Raw genomic sequence first — 24483 nt, forward strand, 5'->3', positions numbered from 1 at the left:
GAAAAAGGAAGTAGCAGTTGAGCTGAGTTCTAATGGCCTAATTATTCTCTTAGTGTAATGGGGAGAAGAAACAAAATCCTGCTGTTTCCTGATGAGGGCTATAGGGTGCAGTAGGGGAGCTGAGCCATAAATGGCAATGACTCTTGAGAGATAGGAGGAGGAAGAGTTGCATGCCTAGACAGCTGTGTAACTGATCTCCTAATTAATGAAAAGTGCTGAGTACCTATTACTCAAATATAATAGAGATGCATGCTGAAATATATTCCTAACAAAGTATTTGCAAATATCAGAAAATTAAGCAAAATGTGAATTCATTAAGGGCAGTGTTTTCATTTCAGTTAGGTTTTAAGAAAACACAAGTAAAGTATGTTGATGTGTGTACTTTTCTAATGTGAAAAAATTTTTTTCTCCATTTTAGCTCAACAGTAAAGATCATGGTTTACAGAAGACTACTAATTCATCTCTGGAAGAAATAATGGATAAGGCATATGACAAGTTTGATGTTGAAATAAAGAGTGTGCAGCTACTCTTTGCAAGAGCAGGTAAACCATTGCTCACCTTTTAGGATACTGAGAGTATGTTGAGTAGCTTTGGTAATATTTGTGTATATATATGTGTGTGTATATATAAACCCTGACAACTATTTTGCACAAATATCCTGTTGCTCACTTAAGAAAACTAAAATAGGAGCCTATCAGTGCCAATCATTGCCACAATTAAAAATAGAAGTAAAAATTTGAGTATTCATTCATCTTAGGGTACCTAGCATCATTCATGACTTATATTTTCATTCACTCTAAGTCCATTCATGGCTTATATTTTGTAATGTGACTATAAAACTGCTCACAACACAAAGTGGAAGTTGCAGTTGACTAGTGCTTTTGGGATATCTCATTGTTTTTCTTTGCTTCTTTTACTGTTAAATATTTTACTATGTTAGCCTAGTCTTTATTTCAGCAGCATTACATCTACTTTTGTAAATATGTGAGAAATATATGTATACAAAATACTAGATATAGTCTTAAAATCTTGAAGGTAATTATTTTAATTATTTTTCAAAAGCTTTGGTGTTCTCTACTGCTTAAGTAAAGATTTTTGATTCTTTAGTTTCTAGAAGCAATAAATATTTATTAAATATTCTTAGGTCTATCACTTTGTGGTAGGTAATTAAAGGAAAGGACAGGCATAATCTCTGTGAACAGTTTATCTCTAGTAGGAGAGAGGAGATTTATTAATATGTAAATATATAATACCCAGTTTTTATATATTAAGAGCCTATTAATTCCTTAACGGGAAATATATTGATTCTTAATATATTTTACATATTAAGAAGCTATTAATTCCTTACACAGACCATTAAAACTGCCTTTTCTTTTGTATGTACTCAAGAATAATTATTTGAATTATGAGTGATAAAGGATAGTCAGTCATTGCCATCAGTAAAGATCTGCATAGAACTCTGCTAGCCATTGGAAAACTTGCCTTTGGGACTTTATTTGAAGAAAAATGATTATTTTTTTTGTCATAAAATCTTGATAAAACTCATTTTTGTTTGGGATTATGTGCTAAGCTGGTGTAATTATTGCACTTAGGAACCCCGTGAACCTCTTTTTTCCCTCTGTTTTTTTCCCTATTTTTCCCTTGTCCCCCCACCCCCCCTTCACTGTAACCACCCACCTTGATTGCTAATTATGGAATCAGCGTAATAAATTCCTGGAGATTTTTTTCCCTGTTTGCTTTGAAATGCAAGATATTATATGAACAGTCTCCAAGTACCATCAAGCGACTGATGTCAGGGACACATTCTGAGAAATGTGTCATCAGATGATTTTGTTGTTGTGTGAAAGTGTATTATGAATGGGAACAGCAATGAATTTTTCTATTATCTACACTAGCTGCTAGTTGCATGAGCGTGGGCCCTCTAATTAGGTTACTAAGTCTCAGTGCCTCACTTTCCTTATCTGTTAAAAGGGGATTAGAGTAATTCCACCCCCACAAAGTTATGAAAATTAAATTGCAGGTAGGGATTGTGAGTGGCACTCAGCAAGTACTCAGTGAGTGTTAGTTAACTCTTATTTTGCTATGGTGATGGGTGGGAATCATTTAACAATGCAAGAATTCTAAAGTAGACAACAACCCTTTCACTTGGGGTCTAACCTAAAATATCACGTGCTTGGCTTTCTATCTTAAAGGTCTGAGCTACCTTGGGAGGGTCACCTCGTGGGGTAAGGTAGGCACTCCTCCTCAACAAATTTTACAGTTAGGGTTGTTGACACCAGCATCACCACAAACATGAGGGTAGTGGTGTTGCTCTACAGTCTCACTAGGCAGAAGGAATTTTTCAGCTCCATTATAATCTTACGGGACCATTGTGGTATATGTGGCCCCTCATTGACTGAAATGTCGTTAGGCAGTGCATGACTGTATTTAGGATTATTTTTAAATCACAGGAATCAAAATTCCTGTCAATATATATTTTAAAAATATAGGTTATTTAACTTACATTCTGAAAGAAGTAAAAATTGGTATTCATTGAATCTGTTTAACTTAGAATAGTTTTCCACAGAATATCTGATAATTTAAAAAGTCATTTAATATTTTAAATTATTTTTTTAAAGAGGAAAACTGGGAAAAGTGTCGATTTCAGCATCCATCAACTATGCATGTATTGCAACCCATGGATATTCACATTGAGTTGGCCAAGGCAATGGTCGAAAAAGACATTAGAATGGCCAGGTAACGCATGAGTTTCTTTTGTAATAGAAAATTAGCGAAGTGAAGTATATCTGTATCAGTTATTGGATTTTAAGGAAGCAAAGATAAATTTCTGTAGAAGTACTTGGACTTTTACATTCTATAGAAGTTAGTGATTTGTGCTTTTGAATGGATCTAATCCAAGGTTCAATATCAATGAAATAAAATCTTCAAAAAATTAGGGGCTCTTTTAATCATGAAATCACATGAAATCATGAGCAAAATCTAAGGGAATGAAAAATAGAAACTGAATATTGAAGTAGGTAATTAGGAAATATTTATGCTGACTTTTACAAAACAGCTTTATTAAGATTGTATTAGTCCATTTTTGTTGCTTATAACAGAATGCCTGAAACTGGGTAACTTATAAAGAAATAAAATTTATTTCTTAGTTTCAGGGGCTGGAAATTCCATGGCTCAAGGCATGGTGAGGACCTTCTTTTGGCTGAAAACTCTCTACAAGGTCCCATGGTCACCAGGATAATGATGAGAATGGGCTGAGCAAGAGGGAGCTAACCTCCTCCCTTGCTCTCCTTTTAAAGTCATCAGAACCCTGCCCATTACTCCTTGAATGTATTAATCCATTCATAAGGACATAGTCTTTACAATATAATCAAAGGCCCCACCTTCCAATTACCGTAAAAGGATTTCCCACCCTCTTAACAAAGTAGACATCAAGTTTCCAGTACATGAACTTTTGGGGTACACATTTGAGCTATAGCAGAGGTATATAATTGACATTCAATAAGCTGTATTTACTTAGAGTTTATAATTTGATAAATTTTGGCATATCTATGTATCCGTGAAACCATCATCACAGTCAAGGTAATGAATACAGCCATCACCTTCAAAAGTTTCCTTCTGCCATTTGTATTCCCTCCTTTGCTTTGCTATCAACTTCTCTCCTCCCAATCCCTGAACAAGATTGGTCTGTTTTCTGACACATAGATATGTTAGAATTTTCTAGAACTTTTCATTAATGGAATCATTGAGTTTTAACATTTTTGTTTGATTTCTTTCATCCAACATAATTAATTTGAGATTCATTCATGTTGTTTTATGTATCAATAGTTCTTTGATACACTCTGTCATGTAGATGTTAAACCAATCTTGCAGTTTACCAGATAAACCTCACTTGATGTTTCAAGAAATTTGTCCATCTTATAGAGTTTATTGGCATAAAATTGTTCATAATATTTCCTTATTACCTTTTTAATACATGAAGAATCTGTAGTGATGTTCTCTCTCTCACTCCTGATGTTAGTAATTTGAGCCTTTTCTCTTTTTTCCCCGATCAGTCTGACTAGAGGTTTATTAATTTTGTTAATCTTCTGAAAGCTTTTGGTTTCAGTTATTTCCTCTATTGTGTTTTTGTTTTTTATTTTATTGGTGTCCACTCTGATGTTTATTATTGCTTTCTTCTGCTTACTTTGGGTCTCATTTGCTTTCCATTCTAGTTTCTTAAGGTGGAAGCTGAGGTCATTGATTTGAGATATTTTTTTCTAATAGTAGCATTTAATGCTATGAATTTCTCTCTAATGCTTCACTGTATCCCAGTTACCCATCTAGTGGTTTGGCATCTGTCAACTTGAGTTGTTCACAGCTTAGTTAGGAAGCCAAAGGTAAACAAGAACCTAAAAGAGCTTTATGAGCTGCCACAAATCTATTGATACAAACCTGAGGCAGTTACATTGAGTAGGGAGCAAAACAGAAGCAGCTGCCAAAAGGTAAGCAACTGATAAGAGCACGATGGTGATTCAGCAGTGAGTAAAGCAGATGTCCTCAAGGAGCTTACATTTTAATCAGAGGAGACATAAACAAGTATGTATATGGCATGTCAGGTGCTGCCAAGTGCTGTCTTATATAAAAAGAAATAAAGCAAAGTAAGGGGATAGAGAGTGATGGGGTAGATTGTCTTATAATGAATAATCTTTGATACCAGGAAATAAAGTATGTAGAATCTTTTTGGTAGAGAATTGTGTTTGGAAAGATTTTTATAAAAATTACTTAGCTTAAAAGGTTTGGCTGCTTAAGAAGGATACATTTAAATTATTTGGAAACTTGGCTTCCTTAGAACTTCCCATTCCTTGACAGTGTTGTCTAAATGAGGCATTAATGTAATTAGATTAAAACATGTCCAAAGTAACTTTGACTCTACCATGTGGTCTTCAGTACCTTCCCTCCTATATAATACAGAGAAGCTGCTCTTAAAACCTGACAGCTGAATTGTATTTTTAGATTTAAAGTAGCAGGAGGACTTCCTTTGATGCATGTGAGAATTTCTGACCAGAAGATGAAAGATGTGCTATGTTTGATTAACAATATACCTTTGCCACAGAAATCATCTGTACAGTCTCCAGAGAGACAGGTAAATGGTTGTAATAAAAATGCTGAATTTCTTATTTTTGCTACTGTTTTAGAGTAATGGTGGAAGTCAATTTTAGGGAAAGTTTATATGTGAAAGGACTAAAATAAAGGACAATGTCTTTCAAATCTGTTAACTGTGTTTTAAATAAAACTAGAAATAGAAAATATTTTTTAAAACATTGTAAATGAAACAATTGGTATGAAATTTCGTTATATGTTAGACTTACAAGTTCTAGGTCACTTTAATTGGCATTGGTCTTTACAGCATAAAGGAAATGCTGGATTTCTGTCTACTTTGAAATGAAATTTGAGAGAGCCAACTGATGGTGATACCATTTTCTGGGGACCCATAACAATGATGTACTTTAATATTGTAATAGACAGAAGCTAAATAATACACAATGATAAATAGACTTACCTACTAGAGTTGTACATAGTTTTGTCCTTGTACATGCAAGTAGTAGTCTTAATAATTTGTAAATCTCAGATAACCATTAGTCAGTTGCATATGTTTTATTGGAAGTTTTGTGTATTGTGCGTGTATGTGTCTTTCCATCTCTATCCTCTTACTTTTCAATCTTTCTCTCATGTAAGTATATTTAATTCTGCTATAGCAGTATTTTTAAGAAAACTTTTTGTATTCTTTGCTAGGTGTCCTCAATTCCAGTTATTTCAGGTGGAACAAAAAGTCTGCTTAATACTTCACTATTGCTAGATGGAGTGGAATCAGGTAAAGAAAGTAAAATATTCTTTCTCTATTAAACCAAGCCTATACATTGTTATACAGAGGTACAACTTTCAGAAAATAAGGGAACTCTGAAAATTTTACAGTAATTTACTGATTCTAGTTCTAGTTGTGCTACTAACCAACAGTGTGACTTTGGTCACTTGTTTTTTTTAAGCCCCCAAATGAAGGGATTGACAGTGGGATTTTGTGATTGACAGTGCTTACTTACGATTTTGTGTAAGCTACTTTTTTGGTCCCAGTCTCTGTGATTCTTTTCTCTGGCTTTGGCCTAACTGGTCTCTTTTAATTTTGAACTAGAATGTAAGCTTCATGAGGACAGGACCATATCTATTCTGGTCACTCTGGTGTCCTTTGTGGCTGGCACAGCCTGATTCATGGTAGATGATGCCCAGTTAGTATTTTATTAAATATTGAATGAATGAACTAAAGCAAAAAAAAAAAAAGAACCATTGAAGAAAAGATAGTAGTGCTGTTTTATTTTAAATATGATGATCACATCCCAGGCTGAGTCACTTTGTGGGACTTTAAAAAAGCATTGAATATGAAGACTATATCTAATAAATTAATTTTACTTTGGGGATGTTTAAGCTTGAGTGTGTTATGCAATTTTCAATGGACATATTCTCAGGTCAAATGAATGTCTTTTTATCTTAGAGTCTGATGACGAGTATTTTGATGCTGAAGAGGGGGACGCACAGACTGGTGATAGTATTCGAGGTTCAGAACTAAAAAAAGCTGCAGAGGTCCCAAATGAGGAGCTCATTAATCTTTTACTCAAATTTGAAATTAAAGAGGTGTGTATTTTTTTGTCTTTAAATAAAATATATTAAAAATACATTAGGGCACGCGCGCACGCACACACACACACAGAGTTTAAAAAAAAATGAAATGTTATTTTTTTAAAACAGATATAATAATGATCCATAGTATATCTAATCTATTTGGGAAAAGCTCTTGAATCTTAGTTTAGGATTTGCTTTTCGGCAGAAAATTCCTGTGACATGTTTACCTCAATTTTTTTTAACTTTCACTTTTGAGCTAAATAATGTTGTTTTTATCATGTTTATAATTTGGAAAAATGTAAATAACCTAAATTTCCAATATGCTCTTTCTAGCCTTTAAAAGTCATGTAGTAAAAGGAAACATGGAAAGGTGTTCACAATATATTTTCATTCAAGAATAAAAAAGAGATTACATTACCAATGATATTATAATTATCTTTAAAATCTTATGCATATATTTTATGTGATAAATGACAGTGTTCCTCTCTGGGTGGTGGGATTACAGTTTTTCATTTTTACCTGTTTACTTTTCCATATATTCTAAATTTTCTATAATAAATTTATATTGCTTTGATAATAAAACACAAAATATCTAAAATGGGGATTTTCCAATCTAATATGGAGATTTTCCTTATTGAATGTTTTATAGATCAAAGTAAAAGCATGTCCTAAAATATGTCAGAAATACCGGATTTTAATTGTGTGTACAAACCTAAGTATTACTGGTATTTTTTTGAAGTAAGATGTGTTCTCTACCTTTACCCTTTTTGACATTTCTTTCTCTCGTACTCTCATCTAAAATAGTAGTAAGTCCCTTGACTCTAACTTCAAAATACATTCACATGATTGCTGTTCCCTTCCGCCGGTACTGTACTGTCCAAGTCACCATCATCTTTTGCTTGGATTATTGCAGTAGCCTCTTAACTGTTTTCTGCTTCCATTAGGTATTCTGTTCTCCTTATAATAGCCAAAGTGATTCTTTTAAAGTGAAAATCAGGTCATGTACTATTCTGCTCAGAACCCTCCACTGGCTCAATCAGAGTAAAGGACTTCTCATGTCCTACAAGTCCTTACACAAGTCACCCCATGTAACTGTTTGGCTTCATCTTCAATTCTTTCCCACCTTGCTCACTCTGCTCCAGCTGTATTTTATTTATTCCTTCAGTAAGTATTGAACATATGCCATCATGTACCAGACATTGTTTTAGATACTGAAAAACAGCAGTGAGCAAAATTCTTGCCTCATAGAGCTTACACTTGTCTTTTGTTCTTCCTTATATATCAAAGCACATTCTTTGTGCTTGCTGTTTCCTTTGCCTGGAACACTTTTTTCCTGCATGGCTTGATTCTTTACCTCCTGCAGGTATTTGCTCAAATGTCATCTTATTGGGAGGCCTGACCAGCCAACATGAGATAGCAACCTTCACTTTCCCCAATTTTCTCTAGAACGTAAGCTTTGTGAGAACAAGGACCATGTTTGTTTTGATCACTCTGCTGTCCTTAGTTGCTGGCATAGCCTGATACATGGTAGATGATGCTTGATAAATATTTTATTGAATGTTGAATAAATGGACAGAAGTGAAAAACAATCAGAACCACTGAAGAAAAAAATAGCAGTGCTGTTTGAAATATTTTTCCCAGCATAACTTTTTTTTTTTTTTTTTTTTTTGCCATTGTGAGGTTTTAAATGTTTCTGTAGTGAGATTTATCAAATTTTTTCATTATGTCCTAGTTTTAGTATATGTTTAGAAAGTTCTCCTTTGTTACAAAAATATTTAACCATGGTTTTATATATTACTTTATGATTTCATTGCATTCATTTAAATCATTTATTTATATGAAACTTATTTTTGTATATCAATTTTATACTTAGTACCTTATTGGACCTGTACTATCTTACTGTTTTTCAGTTGACAGTCCTGGTTTTTTTTATATAATTATATCATCTGCTAATAATATTAATTTTTGCCTTTTGTTCAGTATTTATATTGTTCTGGTTACTATTGCTGCCTGTCAAGTTACCCTAAAACTTATTAGCTTAAAATAAAACAGCTATTTTATTTTGCTCACAATTTTGTGGTTTAGAATCTGAAAGGGCCTGGCTGGATAACTTTGTGTATAGTCTTTTTGGTTGCAGTCAGTTGTTGACTTGAGCGGCAGTCATCTGAAGTCTCAGCTGGACGTCCATAGTGGCTCAGTCATGGGGCTGGCAGTTGACACTAGCTGTTGTATTGGGAGGTCAGCTGGGACTATTGACTGAAACACTCATGGCCTCCCCAGCACGACAATCTCAGGATAGCTGAGCTTTTTACATGGGAACTAGCTTACCCCAGAGTAAGCATTCCCAGATGGGAGTTGCATGGCCTTTTTTGACATCAAAAGTCATTATAGTATTACTTCTTCTGTATTCTATTGATTGAAGCATTCGGAAGCCTGCCCAAATTCAGAAGATGGGGATAAGGACCTCTACCTCTTGATGGGCATATCAAAGAACTTGCATTTCAAAAAAATTGCCATGTATATGTTTTATGTTTTATTGGCTAAATATACTCGTTATCATTTCCAAAATTAATTTAAATTGTAGTATGATGATGAACATTCTTGTCTTTTTACTTTAATAGGAATGCTTCTTTTATAAAACATCAAACATGATTTTTGTTTTGAGATACAGGTTTAAGAAAATCATATTAAGGAAGAATTCATACATTCCTGTTTTACTAAATTTAAAATAAATCAATCATGGAAGATAAATTTCATCGTGATTTTTATAGAGGTACTTATATTCTCAATGACAGAATTTAAGATGATGATTTTCAATTATGTTAAATAACTGTGGTAGTAGAGGGATATGAACAAAGTTTTCACTATTCTCATGGTGATAGATATGGAGAAAGGTTTTGTTTTTGTTATTTTAAGTATGATTCAAGGTTCTTATCAACTTTTCATTGGCTGTGCTAATTCTTTTAGGTGATTTTGGAATTTACTAAACAACAGAAAGAAGAAGATACAATTTTAGTATTTAATATTACTCAGTTAGGAACAGAGGCTACAGTGAGAACATTTGACTTAACGGTGGTATCTTATTTAAAGAAAATCAGCTTGGATTACCATGAAATTCAAGGTAATAGTCAAAAAATAGAAATAATAGCCAGTAATAAAAATAGCACTTTTGAGTGTCTGAAATACTTTCATTTACTTAATAATATTTATAACAAAAAATAGCTAGTACTGTTCTAAGTGCTTTACAAATAATAACTCAGTTGATGCTTATAACAATGCTCTGAGGTAGGCAGTTTTATTATCTCCAATTTATACATAAGTAAACTAAGACATAGATTGGTTATATAGTTTACCCATAGTCACACAGCTAGTGAGTGGCTGAACCGTGATTTAAGAAACCCTGAGGTCTGGCCCTAGGGTTTATATTCTTAACTACTATGATCTATTGCCTCAGAGAGTCCATGTAAATCCCCCCTGATATAGGGAGCATTATTCCCATTTTACACACAAAGAAACGCTAAATAAAGATTAAGTGCCTTACTCAGTATCATATATGTCATGAATGGCTATACCTAGTGTTCATCTCTGGTCTTATGATATTGAAGGCCACCTTCTTTTTGTTAAGGAGTGTTCATTTATCACAAGAAGTACCAGGTTATAAAAATAAAAATGGTAGGATGTAAAGTTAACTCTTTTCAAAGCTCTTATAGTTTATTGATTTCAGTGTATGTCTTGTGTGAGATATTTGAGGCATGAAGGAATGGATGAATCTACAGTAATTAGTATTTACTAATATATGCTTAATGCTTTAATAAAGTTTTGTAATTTTTTAATAGTTGAAACTAAAACCTTAGTTTAGAAGAAAAATAGTGTTTTTTATGTTAGTAATTTTCAATAGGCACAGCGTAAGATGGAGTTTACATTATGTCTTGAGGAGAAAAAATATAAATAATAAATTTTCTAGGCTATTTTTTCCTTTAGGGAAGGTTATGACCTTGGAGGTCAAGGGAGAATTCTGAAATGTCTCAGAAGCAGGAGTTATAGAGCTGCAAGTAATAGAAGGTACATAAAATGGTGGATCAATCACTTCTCCCTCCACGGCTTTTAGAGGCAGTTGCTTGGTACATTTGCATAAGGGTGTAGAGGACATCTGGTAGTACCTGTTGTTTTTAAGTTAAGAAGTTTAACAATTCTCCTCCCTTAAAAAAAGTCTTTTCTATGTAAGTTGTCTTTCTCAGTTAAACAAAGGAAAATTACTTAAATTTATTTAATATAAGTAAATTATTTGTTCGTAGAATTTTAGAGCCCGACAGGATATTAGAGATTTTTCTGGTACAATGTCCTTGTTATGTAATTGAGGAAACTGAATTTAAATAGTTTTTAGTAAGAATATAGAGATGAACTAGAATTTATATTTCTTGATTCTTACACCTGTAGTCTCACTATTGCCCCACAAATGTACATAATGGCCTTAAAAATTTCTAGAGAAGTTTTGATTATTTTTGAACACATATACAAAATCAAATGAAAATAAATACACATGTTTTTAAGTAAGTTAGATGCCAAATGTAAGGGATTTGGATTGCTTTATTTCTTTGCCAGTGATGGCCTTAGCATTTATGCACAGATATTCTTTTAATGCTCAAGTAGCAAATTTTTTAAAAAAGAAAAAGACATATAGAAAGTTCCAAAATTAAAAATGAGCAATTTATTTGAAACATTTAAAAAAAAAAAAAAACCTTTTCTTTAATCTAGGATCCAAAAAGAAGCCTCTTCATTTGATTAGCTCTTCTGACAAACCTGGATTAGATCTTTTAAAAGTGGAATATATTAAGGTAAGGACCATAGAATAATTATATATTTATTGTATAATCTAGACTATACTCTTGAAAGGAAAAAGATAACAGTACATTACTAAAGTTTCTGGATGTGTACCACAGTTTTTAATTATAGGAATATCTCTTGTTTCTTTTTCCATTTGTACATCTTCTTTCTCTTTCACTTAAGTACAGGGATATTACAAAGCCACTAAGCTTCTTGTCCCCAGAGATGGAAGCTTGGGATAAATTAGGTACTACTTCCATCTTCTGGGGCATTTTCACATACCTACGCTGGTTGTATATGTAGGTGACATTTGGCTGAGTATCCTACATCAAAAAAGATAAAAGTCAGATTGAATTGGGTTCAGAAGAGAACTGCCAGGATTGGGAAGGAACTCAAAAATATATTGTAGGTGGGCCGAGCCGTGGCGCAGTGGCGCACTCGGGAAAGTGCGGGAGCGCGGCGACGCTCCCACCGCGGGTTCGGATCCTACATAGGAATGGCCGGTGCACTCACTGGCTGAGTGCCGGTCACAAAAAAGACAAAAAAAAAAAAAATAAATAAAAAAAAAATAAATAAATATATTGTAGGAGAAATGCTAAAGGAACTGATGGTATTTAGCTTCATTCAAGATTAGTTGATTTGTTTAATCATTCAACAACTATTTATTGAATGTCTATGTGCGTTACTGAATGTCTATACTGTTAGGCACTTGAGATACAGAGATGAAAAACATTCCCTGTCCTCAAGAAAATTTTAAACTGGTAAGGAGATAGGTATGTAAACAACAACTGAAATATAATGTGATTGATTCTCTGATAAAAGCACAAAGCAGAGAGGCAGGGAAACTAGCCAGGCCAGGAAACTTCTCACAGGAGGTAATCCTTTGAGCTTGAATTTACTATTTTGTTCCCAAGGACAGAACTAGGACCAAAGTGTTGTTATGATGGGAGATAGGTTTTTGACTCAGTATTGTTAAATCGGAGTTTCTCTGAAGATTGAATTTGTAAGGAAATGAGGTTTCTTTCACTGGAGATATCAAAAAATAGGCTTGCTGAAGACTTTATAGAGGGATTGAAGCATTAGGTGATGGATGGACTACATGATCTTATACCTTCCAACCTTCAGAGTTCGTCGTTCTGACACCTGACTGAAGTTTCCCAGAAATGAATGTCCTCCAGTGTTTGAAGAGGAGAACATATTTGCACAATTATAATAATTATGTGGATGTAGGCTTAAGCTAATGACAAATATATAATGTACTTAAAAATACATTTATAACTAAATATAAAGAAATTAACCAGAGATTATAAATAAGTGATATATTTACTTTGGTTTTAATTTCTTCTTTCAAACATTTGTTTCCTTTTTCAGGCTGATAAGAATGGACCTAGTTTTCAAACAACTTTTGAAAAAACTGAACAAACACTTAAGGTAAGAAATTCCATTAAAAAAAAAAATATCCTATTTGCTAGTATCCTCTGAGGAATATTGACTGGGTAACGTTTTTTGGATCTTGATTATGTCAACAATTAACCTTGTAAGATACTTATTATGATCTGTCTTTATGATTCATCTTAGTAATGCTGTTGTTTTGACTTACTCAATCACATCCTAAAGTCCTTAAAAGTTTGAGTATTATTTCTGAAGAAGGGAATGCTATAAACAGGGGACCTTCAGTTTACAAAGAACAAGGTTATAAACAAACCAAACTACATACCATCATTTAATGCAGGTGTGAAAAAGTGTATAAAATACAAGGAGAGATGTTGAGTACTTTTGAAGCCATACTACTTAGGTGGTAGTACAGAGAAAGAAGAGGCAAAATATACTTGTGGGTGACATTAAAAAGAAAATGAGACAGGTGAGTTTTAGATCCCACTTTTGAGAGATGGGAGAATCTATTGTAATATTGTGAACCTTTTTTTTTACAGTTTTTATATCCATTTAGTGTTTTGAGGAAATGGGAGAAAAAAAGAACAATTTTCTGTAAACAGAGGATTTTTTTTTTTTTAAAGATGACCGGTAAGGCGATCTTAACCCTTGACTTGGTGTTGTCAGCACCACGCTCTCCCAAGTGAGCAACCGGCCATCCCTATATAGGGATCTGGACCTGTGGCCTTGGTGTTATCAGCACCACACTCTCCCAAGTGAGCCATGGGCTGGCCCCTATAAACAGAGATTTTTGTTTTATTTTAATTTGCTATTAGAAAACCACATATTCTTAAATTGTATTGCTATCTTAGTTTTCTCGAGTCATTGTTTTAAGAAATGTAGTACTGTTTCCCTATAAGTTATATATTCTGTGTTTCTTTTTAAATGATAGGACCAATATTGTGATTTTAGAAGATCATTTAGTAACTGAGAACTCACTCATAATTGTACTTTTTATATTTAAATCTCATCAGTGCCACATTTGAAGTCATTTCTAGACATAGTAGTAGCAAATGTAGTTCTGGAGTTTCATACTCTGATACACATTTTATGTTATTTTAATAAATAGTCCATTGAAGATCCAAGAAGCAATATTTATGTTGAATATCAGGATGACCAAGAGAAGCAGATTATAAGCTTCATGATCATTTTGCTTGGGAAATAGAGTAATTAGGTTACTGTGATAGTCTAATGTGCCCCTGAAATATGTGAAGTGTGATTTACTCTCTATGTATTTCTTATTTAAGGGGGTAGTGAATCTTCCTCTCCTCTCTCTTCTTTACAAGTGGTAGAAAACGGTGATGCAAGCCCAGCTGGGAGCCTTTTGGGTTCATCATGGAGACTACAGGTTATAATTGGCCAAGAAGAACTAATTCTCTTTTTAAAACATTTTTAGGTGGCCTTTTCATCTTTAAATTTGTTGCTACAAACACAAGCTCTTCTCTCTTCTATTAATTACCTGACAACCATTATTCCATCAGATGGTCAAAACATGGGAGTTACCAAGGAGGTACAAATTCCAACTGAAAAACAGCAGAAAAGTTCAACTCTGCAGAAAGGTATGAGAAACACTTTTTTGTTTCTTTTTAGCAAGAGTTTTAGAATTATGGAGATAAATAAGAAATCTTAGTGATTATCTCATTAAGTCATTTAAATGCCATTTTACTCCCTTCTGCCTTATTCTGTATGTTGGCACCTGATATGTAAGGCCAATGTAATCAACACTATTGTTTTAAAAAAATGTTTGTTTTTATTCTTATTTTGGTGGTGTTGGGGGTTGCCTTTAGGTAGGCAATAGGGGAAGAAGACCCATATTTATACTGAGCTCTTCCTCCACTGTTAGGGGCTCCTGAAGAAGCTCCATAGAGAGTCTTTCCTAACATTTTACACTAAGGAAATCAAAACCCAGAGAAATGAAGGCAAGAGTTTAGGTATAGAGTCTAATTGGCCAAGAACCCAGATTTTGGATTAGAAAGAACTCAGTTCTAATCCTGACTCTGCTGCTTAACCCATGTGATTTTAGGCACATTATTTAACTTCTCTGAGTTTCAGTGTCCTTATTTATCTGTTTATTTTAGGGTATTTTGTTGTTGTTGTTGCCTTTAAATTACAACAGTAACATATCTCACTAATAAAAAGGCAAACTATACAGAATATATAAAGCAAAAAAAGTATTTGAAATCTTTAAAAGTTTAAGAATTTTGTAATTTTTTAAAACAAAACCATGAATCACTTAATACAGGGAGGAAACCTTAATAGAGTTTAGATTGCTAGAATCCCATTCTGATACAATGCTTTGTTTTATTTTCAGTGATTGTATCTTCTAAAGATAATGACATTATTGGCTTCAGGCTGTTTGCCAAGTTAAACGCTTTCTGTGTCATTGTTTGCGATGAGAACAATAATATCGCGGAAATCAAGATTCAAGGTAAAAGTTCTCATGGTATTAAAAAAGGTGAAAAGATAAGCATTTTCTTTTTCTTTTTTTCCCCCCAATCCCAAAGAACATACAAGTGGAGGGCTCTGAGCTGTGAAAGCTGGAAGGACGCAGTTAGATCGCATGCTTTATCCTCTTCAGGGTATAGATGCTGGTCAGAATCTGACTGTCCACTTGAATCACACACACATTCTAGTGTTTGGGACCTTTCTGAAAGTTGTCTAGGAGGTGGAAAAGGATATTAATGTCAGTGTAGGAATGCTATTGATGGGCTGGGAGAAGTGTCAGTCCAGAATTCAGGTGGAGGTCTATGGACTTTACTATACTTTATCTCTTTTACCATTATATTATCTTTATATATTATATTTATATCTAATTATATTTACATGTTATATAATTATATATTATATTTTTCCTTATTTATGCTTTATCTTTATGCAAAGCAACCTTATCATGAAGAACAAACTCCATCAGTCCATTATGTACTTTTAAGCAAAAGCTGCTAAAGCTCATTTAGCTTTTCCTCTGGGCTGATCTTTATTAGCATATTGTGATCTGACAAAGGTAAGAATTATATTTAATGAAATTCTTTAAAATCTTAAAAACCAGAAAGCCAGGTTTTTTTTTCTTTGTCCTTTCTGTACTGGAAGTGTATCTACTAGTCTGAATTTGATTTGTGAAACTTTTACAGCTTATGTGTAAATGACTGGATATAAGGCATAAAGGATTTACTTAAATCCTGAGATAATCTATTTGCACTAGATGTGTTTTTTTCCAGAAGATTGGAAATTATGGTTATAACTTTTTATGAGTTTGTAGATTTTGGTGTGTTTAAAATTGAGGATATCTAATATTGCAACTTATTTATCAATTGTGAGTTCAGACATTGCTAAATTTTAAAAATTTCACCCAAAAATAAAATATGCAATGGAAAGATCTTATTTATGGTAGAGCTATAGTACATATATCAATATGTACTATATTAATACAATTGATATTACAATTTATATTATAATATTAACAATACAATACAATTTTTTTCAGGCCTTGATTCCTCCCTTTCTCTTCAGTCGAGGAAACAGTCACTTTTTGCCAGACTGGAAAATATTATTGTCACAGATGTTGATCCTAAGACCATTCATAAAAAAGTATGTGATAATAATAGATATTTAATTTTTTTTATGATTGAATATGAGATTCTATTGTACAATATATATTATTTTGAAAAACATCAATGAAATATATTTTGATAGAAAATGTCTGTTTCTGTAAGGATTGTAAATGTAAACCCTTTTCTAAATGGGATTTTTTTTGTCATTATCCTCCTAGATAGAGTATATTCATATCTCTGTTTTTCAGGCTGTGTCAATAATGGGAAATGAAGTTTTTCGTTTTAACTTGGATTTGTATCCAGATGCTACTGAGGGCGAGTCATATACTGACATGTCGAAAGTGGATGGCGTGCTATCACTGAATGTTGGCTGTATTCAGATTGTTTATCTTCATAAATTTCTTATGTCACTTCTGGTAAAATCACTATTTATATACCGATTTTTCAACTTAGAAATACTTACATAAGTCTGATAATTATGATTGCAGATGTTATGAAGTTTGGATTTTAGGATGGGCTTTGTTTTAATTGTAGGTGGCGTTTCTATATGGATATAGAGGTCAAAACCCCTATTTAACAGTTGAAATCTGAATCATTTAGTGATTTTTGTTCAGAACTGTAATTATATTTCCTAGAACTTAATGAAGCCAAATTCTTGAGGACAAAAATGATTGAGAAAAATTTTTTCTTAGTTGTTTAGCCATATAACACTAGCTCTGGTTAGGCAGCTAACTATGGATGGATTGTAAGTCATTTCTTCCTACCACTTGAAAAATAGGGCTTAATTGAAAGTTACCTATCGGAAAAAACATTAGCACGTGTATAAAAAGAAGGTGGTATTATTATTGATGTGCCTGTCTTCTGTTTGAATTTCTCCTTTTATGCTTTGGTTCCAAAGAACTTCCTGAACAATTTCCAGACAGCCAAAGAGGCTGTGAGTGCTGCCACTGCCCAGGCTGCAGAAAAAGCTGCCACAAGTGTGAAGGATCTTGCCCAGAGGAGTTTTCGTGTTTCCATCAATATTGATTTGAAAGCACCAGTTATAGTCATCCCACAATCTTCTGTTTCCACCAATGCAGTAGTGGTAGATCTTGGATTAATCAGAGTTCAAAATCGGTTCAGTCTGGTGTCTGGTGAAGACTACTTGAATCCCCCAGTAATCGACAGAATGGATGTACAGCTAACAAAGCTTAAGCTTTCTAGGTATGCTCTTTCAGTAATTATGGATTTCAGTATTATGTTAATGTTTGCCATGAAGTTTTATTATGACTATAGAAATTTATACACAACATACTTATATTACACAGAACAGTTTATTTTGAAAATTTTCAAACCTACAGAAAAATTGCAAAAATAGTACCATGAGTGCACCTAAAAATCCTTCATCTAGATTCATCAACTGGTGTTTACATTACCTTTACTCTATGTATATACATATTATTTAAAATATTTTTTGCTAAACCACTTGAGAATAGATATTTTTACCCCTTTTCCCTAAGTATTTTAACATGTGTCTCCTAAAAACAAGGACATTCATTTTCTTACATCGACCATGACGTAATTATCAAATTTTAGAAATTTAATATTGATGTAATACTACTGTCTAAAGTGCACTGAATATTCAGATTTTACCAGTTATCTCAGTAATGTCCAACCTCCCCTTCCCCAGTAGTAATTCTGACCCCCTCTACCCCCTAATCCAGGATCACACATGGCATTTAACTGTATCCTGTACTACTGAGGAGGATTTCCATACCTGATAGACAATTATTCTGGAACAGTTCTTCAGCCTTTCTGTGTCTTTTATGATGATGACTGTTTTGAAGAGTGAAGTCTAGTTTTATAGAACACCTCTCAGTTTGGTTTTGTCTGAGTGATTCTTTATGGTTTGATTGAGCTTACATTTTTGGCAGGAATACTGTCTAAGTAAAGTTTTATCCTCAGTGCTCACACTAAGTGACACATGAAGTCTCTACATAATTCATTTGAAAATCTTTTTCTAGCCTGTCCAAGGAGATTTACTTATCCAGAGTAAAAGAGTAATGATTATAAGGCAAGTCCAGAAAATAATCCTGGAAAAGAGCTTTATGAAATGCCTTAGAAAATGCTGACTGTTCACCTTACCATTGTTTTCTTCAGTCTCTATAACAATACTTATATTAATCCTTGAAAAATTGTATTTGATGATTTCTGCCATCTTGTCAACAGTATGAATTTTTAAAAAAAAATTTGTTCCGTTTTTCACCTAACTACTGTTTAAAGAAAAATCTTTTTTTTAATGGTTTATTGTATATCTCATGTTTTAATCTTTCTCTACTAGTGGATTACAGATTAAGTTAATCATAGATTCAGTTTTGAAAACACTCAAGCAGCACTGTTTCACATCAGTATTCAGAGCAGCAAATAATGGCTTGGCTTTGTTTTTTTCCATGACGTGTTACATTTCCCTCCTGTATTTATGCATGTGTATCATTTCTATTTTTCATTAGGACAGTGATCCAGCCAGGCATCTCCCATCCTGATATTCAGCTGTTGTACCCAATTAACTTGGAGTTGTTTGTAAATCGGAATCTAGCTGCATCTTGGTACCATAAGGTGCCTATTGTGGAAATTAAAGGACATCTTGATTCAATGAATGTAAGTTTATTAGTGAAAAAAAACTTCATTCTTGAAATTTTAAACTCTGAAGACTTTCTCAATGTAAATTCAAATGAAATGTAGATTTTTTTACTAAATGATATAAGAAAAATTTCAATGAGATGTTGGCCAACAAGATTATTATGTTCAGTAGAATTTAATTTTCAATTAAACCTTATTTAACTTATAAATTTGCTATATGTACACTGGTAGAGATCTATAAGCAAATTAGTTATTAGCATATTATGTCTCATATACATAAACTTTTATTTTAGGGATATCTGAGTTCTCCGAAGATAATCATGGCATTGAGGGAAATGCCTATTTTTTATATTAAAGACAGCCTTTTTATTTCATTGGAATTATTATTGTTTAAAAAATAGAATTTATGCATTTTCTAAATTTGTCAAATTTTTTTAAATGATCCAATTTCTCTGATCATAATTAACTTTCAGTAACGATACAAGTTATGTCAGTGGTGCTAATATTGACTCATCACATTGTTTTTGTATAAATATTTTCTTATCTTTGATGAAGGAACTATTTTGGTTTTTTTTTTTTTTTTTTTTTTTTTTTGGCAGCTGGCCAGTAAGGGGAATTGAACCCTTGACCTTGGTGTTACAAGGCTGTGTTCTAACCAACTGAGCTCACCAGCCAGCCCCAACATTTTCTTATCTTTGGAAATAAGAATTTTAACATGAAATAAGTAGTGAGATACTTGAGTGGGTAGTGATTATAAAACCTTCAGTCAATGTTAGGAGTATTTTGTTCATTGTGTTTTGTCACTGGGAATTTATTTTTTGTATTAAAATTGTTTCATTTTAAATGTGATATATTTATCTTTTAACATAATATTTCACAGGTTAGTCTAAATGAAGAAGATCTTAACCTTTTATTTAGAATACTAGCGGAAAATCTTGGTGAGGCTACTGAAGACTTGGATAAAGTGAAATCGAGAATACAGGAGACAGGTAAGACGCTGACTGACAGCAGGGAGCGTAATACACATGTGTCTGTTTATTTTACAATTTAGTAGGGGAGCCAGACAATAAAAATGAAGCAAACAAATACATATTTACTAATTGTAATTTGTAGAACCAAGAAAACAAACAAGATGTTATTCATGAAATCATAGTTGGAGATGATTGACTTAGTTAAGCAAAACAGTTGCAGTTTTCACACTTTTTTCTAAGTTGCATGAGTTGGGAGGAGGCTATAAAGAAGGGTTTCAAGTCAGTGGTAGATTCCTGGAATAATTATTGAATTTGCATGTATAGGAAAAGCTTTTTTAAGTTGGCACTAGGCTATGGTGGCATATTCCACCTGATTTTTAAATAAGGCTTAGTAGTAAAATATCTGTAAGAATTGAAATAGTTGGTAACTTACCACTTCCCGAAGATACTGGAAATATTGTCCTTCAGTAAAAAAGGAAAGACAATTTAAATTATTATGGTGACCTTTTTGACTTAAATGCAAAGTAGTTACCACACTTATTTTTTTTAAGCTACTGTGTGTGTGTGTGTATACATAATGTACATACACACAAATATAATCTTGTTTTTTCCAAACAAATGGTAGCATCCTGTGTGTGTGTTTGTGTGTATGTTTTTAAAAAACATTTTGCTCTTTTTTTAAAAAAATAACAGTGTATCTTGGTGTTCATTCCATAGCTGTATAAATACTATGTGTATAGGTCTGCTTCATTCTTTTTATTGGCTGCCTGATATGAAGTTCTGCTGAAATATCATGATTTATTTAGACATTTCACGTTGTTTTCAGTCTTTTCACTGTTACCATGTTGCATTGAATATTCTTGTATGTATTTACAAGTGCATGTATGAGAGGTCTTCAGAATGTTCATGGACAGATTTGTATTACCTTTTAATTCCATTTTTTCATAAACTTTTTGAAATGCTCTCATATATCTGTAGGGTAACACCAATTAAAGGGTATGTAATCTTTATTTAATTTATTGATTTAATTGTTAATTAACTTTAAATTAATGTAAAATTCTGACAGATCTTGCTGATTGCCCACCATAGAACTTGTATTAATTTTGGAACTCCCACCAGGTTGTTTTTCTAACACAGTGTATTATCAGATTTTTAAATTTTTGCCCATGTGCTAAGTGAAAAATAGTATCCCACCGTATTTTTTTATTATTAAGAAACTTTTTACTATATACATACGCAAGTCTTAAATTTACAATTCAGTGAATTTGACATATGGATATACCTGTGTAATCACCAAGATCAAGATAAAGCACATTTCCAGCACCCCAGAAGGCCTCCCATCTTCCTCTTCCCAGTCAGTACCAAACACCCTGCCTTCTAATCCATCCATAGGTAACTACCATTCTAGGTTGTCGTACTATAGATTAGTTTTCCTTCCTCTTGAATTTCATGTAAATGGAATCATACACACTTTACTTTTTAATGTTTTTCTCCTTTTGTTCAACATTTTGTTTGTCAAATTCATCCATGTTTTATCTAGCAGTGGTTTGTTCTTTTTATTCCTATGTAGTATATGAATGTCTCAAAATGTATTTTATCAATTCTATCTTTGATGGACATTTGGGTCATTTCTAGTTTTTGGTTATCATGAATAAAGTTGCTATGAATATTGCTGTGCATGTTTTGGCATACTTATATACTTTTTCTTTTGTATATATATAAGTAGGAGTAGAATTACAGGGTCATATTTTAGGTTTATGTTTAGCTTCAGTAACTTATGCCAGAGTATACAAGCAGTTCTTCAAGTGGCTGTACCAATTTTCTTTCCTATCAGTAATGGATGAGAGTTCCAGGTGTTTCACATTCTCACCAGTGCTTGGATTTGTCAGTCTTTTTAAGTTTAGCTATTCTGGTGGATATGCAGTAATATCTCAGTGTGGTTTTTATTTGTTCCTTGATTACTGATGAAGTTGACCAACTTTTCATATACTTATTGACCATTTAAATATGCTGTTTTGTGGCATAACTATTCAAGTCTATTGACTATTATTTTTATTGAGATATTTGTTTTTTTTCTTACTCATATATAGGAGTTTTTAATATTCATTCTGGACATGAGTCCTTGCTAATTGTATGTGTTATATGTATGTGTGTTGGTACATGTGTAGAAATATCTTCTTCCTGTCTGTGGTTTGGCTTTTCATTCCTAATGGGTCTTTTGATGAATAGAATTTGTTAATTTTAATAAACTCCAACTTACTGTCTTTTTAAATGATCAGTGCTTTTTATTTCCTATTTAAGAAATCTTTGCCTGTTCTAGGAATTGTTTTTTAAAAACAAAATATTTGCTAGAATTGTTTCCCCTTGTTGACATTATGTTTGGAACAGTGCTGGAATAAGATGATAGTTAAGAAACCTTGCCCTATGCATTGCTTTCCCAAAAGTAATAATTAACAGCAGTGGTTTTGCATATGAATTTCTGGTGTAGTTTACACTGTAGGGTTCCCGTGTGTTCTATTAGTGGTCCAGATAATGTTAACTGCAATAATAGTAATAACTAATGTTAACTGCAATAATAGTGATAACTAATGTAATAATATTGAGGGGTATTTGAGACTGAAGGCTGTAAAGCCAGATTGGATGAATTTGGACTCTATCCACTTGTGTGTCCCTGGGCAAGTGTGACACTGTTCAAACCTCAGTTTGCTCATCTGGAATGAAGACAATAAAGTTCTTACCTCAGAGGGATGTCATAGGAATTAAATGAGACAATCCATGTACAGCCCTCACCACAGTGTCTGGCATAGAGGTGAACACTTAGCAAGGGATAGCTGTTATTATTTTTGTGTATTGCTGTTTAGAAGACAATTTTACTGCATTTCAGGATATGTGAATTTCAGAAAAACAGTATTGTATTCATATAGTTTAACTTTTGTTTTCTTAGTATGGCAGAAGAGGCCCTAACCTCCCACCCTCCTTTTTTTCTTTTCTAACCTCACCTCATGTTATCATCCTCATGATTTAACCACATAAAACTTCATTCTGCTTGCAAATCCTGTCATGTGTTCTCTCTCCATTGTTTTCTACAATCTCTTACCCTTTTGCTTTCAATGTCTTCTCTGTGCAAGGAGGTTCTTCAGCTCTACTTGAATGATACCTCTTCTATTAAGCTTTTTTTGGCCTCCCCATAATAATGTCATGCCTTGTTTTGTGCTTTCATTGCATTTTATATAAAGGCTATTAATATTTGTCCACATAATGTGACTCGGTGTGGTCTCCTTATTTTGTTTGTTTGTATTTTAAATGTATATTTCTCTTCTAAATCATGAGTTTTCTAAGGGCTAGAGCTATTACTGCTTTGTGGATTTTCAGTGCCTGCAATAGGTCCAGAGTACTCATATAAGTTCTCAATAAGTATTTGTGGAAGAAATGTGTGAATAGAAATGAATGAATTTCTTTTAAATATCTTTAGGTGAAATTAAAGAGACCCTTGAAATTTCCATATCACAACAAGATGTACATGCTTCAAAAGATACTTTAACAGCTAGAGTGGAAGAAATTAGATCTGTAGACATCATAAATATGCTGCTGAATTTTGAAATTAAAGAGGTATGTAATTTTCATCTGTTTTTGTAAAGTGTGGTGAATAAATTATTTGGAATTACCTCTACTAAAATAAACTTGTAGATAATTGATATGGATGAAAAAGAATTTACATAGTCTGTTCACATGCAGCAATGATGTTTTAAAATTTGAGAGTTTGTTAAGTATGAGTTACATTTGGGGGATATGATATTTCATAGAGAAAATGGCAGCATGTCCTGTAACATGCTTTTTAATGATTTTAGGACAGTTGAAATGTAACTTGCTTTGAATTTCATATAAGAAAGGCAGGAAATGGAAATAGTGACACTGTGTCACTATAAATCCTAGAATGAAACACAGTGTGTCTATAAATATATGTCTGTATAATGTCTGTAAACACAGTATGTCTATAAATATGTCTATAAATCCTAGAATGAAACACAGTATGTCTACATTTAAAAAAAAGTTACATTACTACTCTATATGCTTTCCATCTGCAGATTCTTGAGAAAAGATTAAATGGATTTTCCTCTCCTTTATTCATACTTTCAACAAATATTCATTATATGTTCTAGATACTAAGGATATGGGGTAAAAGGCTTAGACTCTGAACTCAAATAAGGAAACAATTAAAATTTTTTGTAAGTGGTCCCATTAAAAATGTACTCAGGATATTACTGTAGCTTGTGGTGTGATGGTAGGGATGGGGCATCTAAGCAGACTGAGAGGGTCAGGAAAGATTTCCTGGAGGAAGTCACATTTGAGTCAAATTTTTAAAGAATAGTAAGAAATTGTCTGAGAAATGGGAATCAGGAAAGGATAGGGTAGAAAGAGGAATAGGCGTAAAAATGGGA

At 32.9% G+C, this 24483-nt stretch overlaps 1 protein-coding gene across 4 annotated transcripts in view; it reads left to right on the forward strand.

The window, feature by feature from the left end:
• Positions 1–24483, forward strand: part of VPS13C (vacuolar protein sorting 13 homolog C) — a 172241-nt gene that overhangs the window by 59823 nt on the left and 87935 nt on the right. For 2 of the 4 annotated variants that reach the window (XM_063091557.1, XM_063091559.1), the window contains exons 21-36: positions 419–542; positions 2619–2736; positions 4993–5122; positions 5773–5851; positions 6524–6663; positions 9619–9772; positions 11407–11486; positions 12847–12906; positions 14303–14465; positions 15218–15361; positions 16388–16491; positions 16703–16870; positions 17353–17657; positions 18944–19091; positions 19954–20062; positions 23517–23653. In XM_063091557.1, the coding sequence (XP_062947627.1) occupies positions 419–542; positions 2619–2736; positions 4993–5122; positions 5773–5851; positions 6524–6663; positions 9619–9772; positions 11407–11486; positions 12847–12906; positions 14303–14465; positions 15218–15361; positions 16388–16491; positions 16703–16870; positions 17353–17657; positions 18944–19091; positions 19954–20062; positions 23517–23653 (2163 nt within the window). The remainder of the gene's footprint in view (positions 1–418; positions 543–2618; positions 2737–4992; positions 5123–5772; positions 5852–6523; positions 6664–9618; positions 9773–11406; positions 11487–12846; positions 12907–14302; positions 14466–15217; positions 15362–16387; positions 16492–16702; positions 16871–17352; positions 17658–18943; positions 19092–19953; positions 20063–23516; positions 23654–24483) is intronic. The other 2 variants (XM_063091558.1, XM_063091560.1) reach the window with 1 other exon arrangement.

Source organism: Cynocephalus volans, chromosome 3 (genome assembly GCF_027409185.1).
Source record: "Cynocephalus volans isolate mCynVol1 chromosome 3, mCynVol1.pri, whole genome shotgun sequence".
NCBI lineage: Eukaryota > Metazoa > Chordata > Mammalia > Dermoptera > Cynocephalidae > Cynocephalus > Cynocephalus volans.